General features: G+C 42.2%; 2 protein-coding genes across 2 annotated transcripts; both read left to right on the top strand.

The window, feature by feature from the left end:
* The first annotated feature begins 674 nt into the window (after nt 1–674).
* LOC121980044 (bifunctional levopimaradiene synthase, chloroplastic-like) lies at nt 675–2,112 on the top strand. The gene is made up of 4 exons (XM_042532015.1): nt 675–741; nt 830–1,165; nt 1,263–1,575; nt 1,925–2,112. The coding sequence occupies exons 2-4, from the start codon at nt 923–925 to the stop codon at nt 2,110–2,112; spliced, it is 744 nt and encodes a 247-aa protein (XP_042387949.1). The 5' UTR covers nt 675–741; nt 830–922.
* Nucleotides 2,113–2,205: 93 nt separating this feature from the next.
* LOC121983269 (bifunctional levopimaradiene synthase, chloroplastic-like) lies at nt 2,206–4,806 on the top strand. The gene is made up of 9 exons (XM_042536215.1): nt 2,206–2,421; nt 2,523–2,643; nt 2,739–2,851; nt 2,936–3,278; nt 3,375–3,473; nt 3,569–3,775; nt 3,885–4,023; nt 4,128–4,382; nt 4,486–4,806. Exons 1-9 carry the CDS (start codon nt 2,220–2,222, stop codon nt 4,780–4,782), a joined length of 1,776 nt encoding a protein of 591 aa, XP_042392149.1. The 5' UTR covers nt 2,206–2,219; the 3' UTR covers nt 4,783–4,806.
* The last annotated feature ends 1,046 nt before the right edge of the window (nt 4,807–5,852 follow it).

Below are 5,852 nucleotides of genomic sequence, written 5' to 3'. Positions count from 1 at the left end.
TTTATGGATATTCTTTTGGCTAAGATTAAGCGTAATATTTATTCTTATCAGTTTAATTTTTTTATATAAATAATTAAATTAATTTTTTTTTATAAAAGAGAGTATGTTACCCGCATGTGTTCATGTATTATATTATACACGTAAGCAGGAGCAGAGCTACGTATAACTTTAGTGGGATAGTTGTCCTACCTCAATTTTTTATAACTCTTAGAAGCATATATAATTATAAAAATATTAGAGTTTTACCTTACTAAAAAAAATAAATAAAAGTAGAAGGAATCCTTAAAAATTAAAACTATTTTTTATAAGTCAATTCTTTTTCCCTCAAATTTCATCTTGCATTGGCCTACTTGATATAAGGAGCATAGCTCATATAATGCGTATGTGCACAGTTACTAATGTTAATTAAAATTTACTACTAACTTAACTCACTAAATTATTTGATGATACTTTTAAATATTTAATGGTATCCATACATGTTTTATTTGATTAATGTATTTTGTTATGTTGAAAAATTATTAATTGTATATTTATAAATTATTGCATTTTAAATATATTTTTACGATAATAAATTAGTTGTTTTCCATAATTTTTAAGATTTTTTTATTATTGGTCAACATTTATCATTTTACTTGTTATATATTTGTGGTATTCTCAATGACTTACCGGCGCCCCACCTAGCATCGTTAACCGACGTTGCTGCTTGGAATCCTCCTCAACGCCGGAACTCGACGGTCGCAAGTAATCCGCCACCTCTCTTACTTATACATCACTTCTCCACTATTTGATCCAACTCCAATTCCTTCCCCCTCCTCTCTTTCGTATACAGACAGCTGCTACGTACACTTAGCTTGCCAAAGACGAATCATAAACCTTCAGAAGCCACAAGCGGAGAGAGTAAGGGAGAGGAAGATCAGAGATCATGGAGAGCCTGTGCCAGCTTCCTGCCGCTCCCAACACGCTCGCCTTGTCGAGGGGCCTGGCCAATGGCCGCCGGAACTTGGCCCTGCAGGCAAGGATGAACAATGGCAGCGCAAGCTTCAGCCACGGAAAACAGACGATTTCCATCGACACACGGAGCAAGAGACGTGCCGGAATCGCTCTCAAAGCAACGCAATCTCCACAAGTCGAATTCACAAAAGAATCCCAGATGCCAACCCTCTCGGTAATAGACCTCAGCTGAAAATTAATCAAGATCCTGCCTTGCGTGCATGCATGCATGTACTTTAATTTCTGCTTACTGCAAGCTCATACATTTTTAGTTGAAGGATGAGGAGGAAAACGAGAGGTGGGAGACGCTGGTTAAGGAAATCAAAGAGATCTTCCGGTCGATGAACGACGGCGAGACGAACGCTTCGGCTTATGACACTGCGTGGGTGGCTAGGATTCCGTCCACGGAGGAACCGAGCAGGCCTCACTTCCCGCAGACTGTCGATTGGATTCTCAAGAACCAGTTGGAAGATGGCTCTTGGGGAGAGCCCACTTACTACCTCGTCTTCGATCGATTGATTTGCACTCTGTCATGCGTCCTTGCACTTAAAACCTGGAACGTTGCAGAAGATCAGATCGAGAAAGGTACCACACAATATCTTTAATTAATCTATATATATATATATATATATAGGATTAATATGCTGCGCGCCTGTAAAATGCGCGACTGTGCGCGACTTGCTTTCCTGATCGGTCTCTGGACCGATCAGGGAACCTCCTGATCGGTCTGTAGACCGATCAGAAAATGATCGGTTTCCTGATCGGTCCAGAGACCGATCAGGAGGTTTAGGAAGGCAAGTCGCGCACAGTCGTGCACTGGGCAGACGCGCAGTATATCAATCTTTTATATATATATATATATATATATATATATATATTAATGATTTTGGCATGTGAAATGAATCATTGATCTACAACTTAATTAATCTTGCAGGTCTAAATTACTTGAGGAATCATGTGGATGAAATAGAGACCGCGAGCGAGAGTCTGATAACTAGCGGATTCGAGGTTGCATTTCCTTCCATGTTGAACGAAGCCAAGACTCTGGGCATCGATCTTCCATATGATCGTCCGTCCATTCAAAAAATTGTCCAATTTAGGGAAAAGAAAATGAGCAGGTGACTGATTAATTAATGCGTATAGATTAATTAATTAATGATTTAATCGGCAAGGAAAATCGAATTCAACGAAAACTACAACTGATCTGTGGCAGAATCCCCGTGCAAGTGATGCATTCAGTGCACACGACGCTGCTATACACGTTGGAAGCCTTGCAGGAAGTCGTGCAATGGGACAAAATTCTCAAGCTTCAATCTGCAGATGGGAGCTTCCTCAGCTCTGCTTCTTCCACGGCCGCAGTCTACATGAAGACTGGCGACAAGAAATGCCTTGAGTTCTTGCAATCTGTGCTAGACAGATTTGGAGACAATTGTAAGTTATCCCTATCAAAATTTTAATTGGTTTTGTTTTCATCTTCGATCGGCAACTGCTTTAGTTACAAATTAATTTCATTAACATGGCGAATTAAACAGTGCCCTGCCAATACCCAATCGACCTTTTCGAACGCATCTGGGCCGTCGATACGATCGCGAGACTTGGGATCGACCATCTCTTCAAGAAAGAGATCATAGAGACGCTTGATTACGTTTACAAGTACGACCAGTATTTTTTAGATTCAAACAAGACTGGTTATATATACTTTAAACTCATTACGCTAAAGAATTTAATTATCGATTGTTGTTGAATAGATATGCTGGGAAACAAGGCGTTTCTTGGGGCAGAGACAACACCGTTCCTGATGTTGACGATACGTGCATGGCCCTCCGTCTGATGAGGTTATATGGCTACCCTGTCTCCTCAGGTATGCAGCATATATGGTGCATAAGTTCATTATTAATTTCTTATGAGACTTATTCCAACGTAACTAAGAGTCACTTGCTTGCAGATCTGATCGAGTTCTTCAGAGACGACGATGGCAATTTCATATGCTTCCCAGGCCAAACGCATCGTGGAGTATCAGACATGTTCAACTTGTACCGATTCTCTCAGGTTGCCTTCCCCGGCGAGAAAATTCTGAAGGAAGCCGAGTCCTTTGTGGAGACATACTTGAAGGATTGCGTGAAGAACAACAACGTCGACGACAAGTGGTCCTGCAAGAAGGCACTGGGCAAAGAGGTTGCTCGTGGCTTGGAGTACCCGTGGAGGAGGAGCTTCCCCAGACTTGATGCCAGGGAATACCTTGAGCATTATGGAGACAGCGATGTTTGGCTCGCCAAGACCATCTACCTGTGAGTAACAATCAATTGTTAATTCTGCTTTGTTAATCAATTACTCCCCTTCAAAATTTAGAAAATTAAGCGACTTGTGTACGCCTCGATATTTAGGATATACAATGTGACAAATCCGAAGTACCTACAACTTTCCAAGTTGGAGTTCAACAGGCTGCAAGCAATATACAAGAAGGAGACGGATTCCATTGCAGAGTATGTTGCGCTAACTGCTTAATTAATTTTATTCTTTCATTTTTGGGCTTTGAAGCAGTAAGAACCCTAACAAGTATATATGGTTAATTTAACAGTTGGTGGAATAGCTATGGACTAGAAGCTGCCTCTCTGTCCCCTGAGCAGCTTCACTTCGCTATCGCTTCTACACTCTCTGAGCCAGAGTTTGCTACGAGCAGAATAGCCTACACCAAGTTCAATTCCATTGAAAATGTTCTCGCAGATCTGTTTTACAAACATAAATCCACTGAGGACTTGAAGTTGCTGTGCCAAGCAGTTGAAGAGTAAGTAGTGGGAATCATGCTGGATGCTGCCCTTTCTGAATACTGTTTAATTAATTTGATGTGGAATGAAATCACTGACTAATTATCTTGTGATTTATTTAATTTACAGGTGGAATCCCTCGCTGGCTCTTTCACTTCCAGCTCAATTGAAAACAACATTCAATGTTTTGTATGAGACTCTGAATGAATTAGCAGGGGAAGCCAGTAAAGTCCAAGGGAAGGATGTGTTCCCCTACTTCCATGAACTCGTAAGTTACTATTAATTACAAGAAACTTTTAGTTTTTCATTTTAATCATTCTTAATTAGAGTTAAATAATTAACTGAAATTCCTTGGTGAAATAATGACAACAGAGGAAGAAACAGATGGAGGTGTACATGAAACTTAGGGAGACTAAATTAGGAGGACAAAGCGTGGAGCACTCATTGAAGGAGTACATCGACCTTGGCAAGAGCGAATTGGGCGTGGCCGTCAGATTACTGCCTTCCGTGTTTCTGATGGGAGAGCGTCTCAAGGATTTGGATCTGCTTTGCTTGAACGAGAAATCCAGACTCCAGGATCAACTCTCCGAGTTCTTGAGACTGTACATCGATGTCCAAATGCACAACGTATGGCATTGAATTAATCGGATTCGATAGAGTAACTGCATGCTTTCTCGAGTTATCGAATTAAACTGATCACTTACTAATTGTTTTAATTTGGCGCATGCAGAACTCGCTGGTGCCAGATGGGAACAACGCTGTGGCCTTGAGCATGAAAGAGAGCAGCTGCACGGTGGAGGAAGCGTTGGGCCACGTAGAGGCGAAGATGGAGGCGGCGTTCGACGAGCTGGTGCACGAGAGTCTAAAGCCGAGCTTGGTGCCGCGCAGCTGCCGGAGGTTGATGTTTGAGCACGCGAGGATCACACAGTTCTTCCTGCACGACGACTTCACCTCGCCGGCGCATATGCAGAAGATCGCCGAAGCCATGCAACGCTTCTACACGCCTGTTCCGATCGGTAGTGCATGAACGGAATAACTATTTAGATTACCATCACAATCATATTTATTATTAATTTCGACTGTAAAATAATAAAAAAATCAATTAAATATATTATAAGGGGCTGAATTTCTTATTGAAGTGGTAAGAGCTCAAATGAGACTTAGTCCTAAGATATATGAGACGACCTCTAAAAATAGTTTGTGGATGTTGATATATGAGACGGTGGTATACATGGCCTCCCATTGAAATTCATCCATTTCTAGCACAAAAGACAATTACATCGGTCAGTCGAACGGAAATGATACAAGAGGAACGGGTCGGAGAGAGAAAGTAATGAGATTTTTAACATTTGTTGGAAGATGCATTTTCTCTAAAAATACAGAGCCTGTTCGGGTTTAAAATTTGATCCCGTCTGGAAGCTGAGTTAAATGGAGGCGGACCTTGATGGACTGGAAGTTGACGGAAAGTCGCTGAAGCGTTGGATCTACCTGGTACCCCTTGGAAAGGTTCGCACGGGCGGCTGACGAAGAAAGATGACCAGGATGATGATGTTGTCGCTCTGCGCACACTCAGACGAGCCCACGAATCGTTAGAGACCAAAAACCAAGGAAAAAGTCCCCGGGTCAGGCCCTCCGACGTTCAAGTCAGGTATTTTTTTCCCAGAAAATACAGAGAAAGGACGAAAAGTAAAGACTGGTGAGAAATAACGAGTGAGCGTACCTGCATAAGGGACAAATCATCCCTTTTTATACTGCGACAGCTATCTCTGGGGCCTGGCAAGCGTCAGGGAATGTCGGCTGTCAGACTTTGTCTGGCGGTGATTGACACGTGGCTCTTCCTAATAGGCTAGCGGCAAAACCAAAGACGTAGCGAGCCCTGACTGTTAGCATATTCCCTGACACGTTGATTGTTCTCTGACATTCTCTGACAAGCGGTTACGATTCCTTGGCTTGTTTGTCTTGTAGTGCCTAAGTGCTAGGTCTACATCATGACCTGCTTCGATCCCCTGCAATCCATGGCTTGTACGTTCCGACCTGTCCGACCGGTCTGTTTCCTGACCTGCATTTGTCTACAGTAATCCATAGTTTGCACGTTCT

Source organism: Zingiber officinale, chromosome 5A (assembly GCF_018446385.1).
Source record: "Zingiber officinale cultivar Zhangliang chromosome 5A, Zo_v1.1, whole genome shotgun sequence".
In the NCBI taxonomy this organism is placed as follows: Eukaryota; Viridiplantae; Streptophyta; class Magnoliopsida; order Zingiberales; family Zingiberaceae; genus Zingiber; species Zingiber officinale.
Note: the sequence above shows the minus strand (reverse complement) of the source record. Positions and strands in the feature narration are given on the sequence as shown.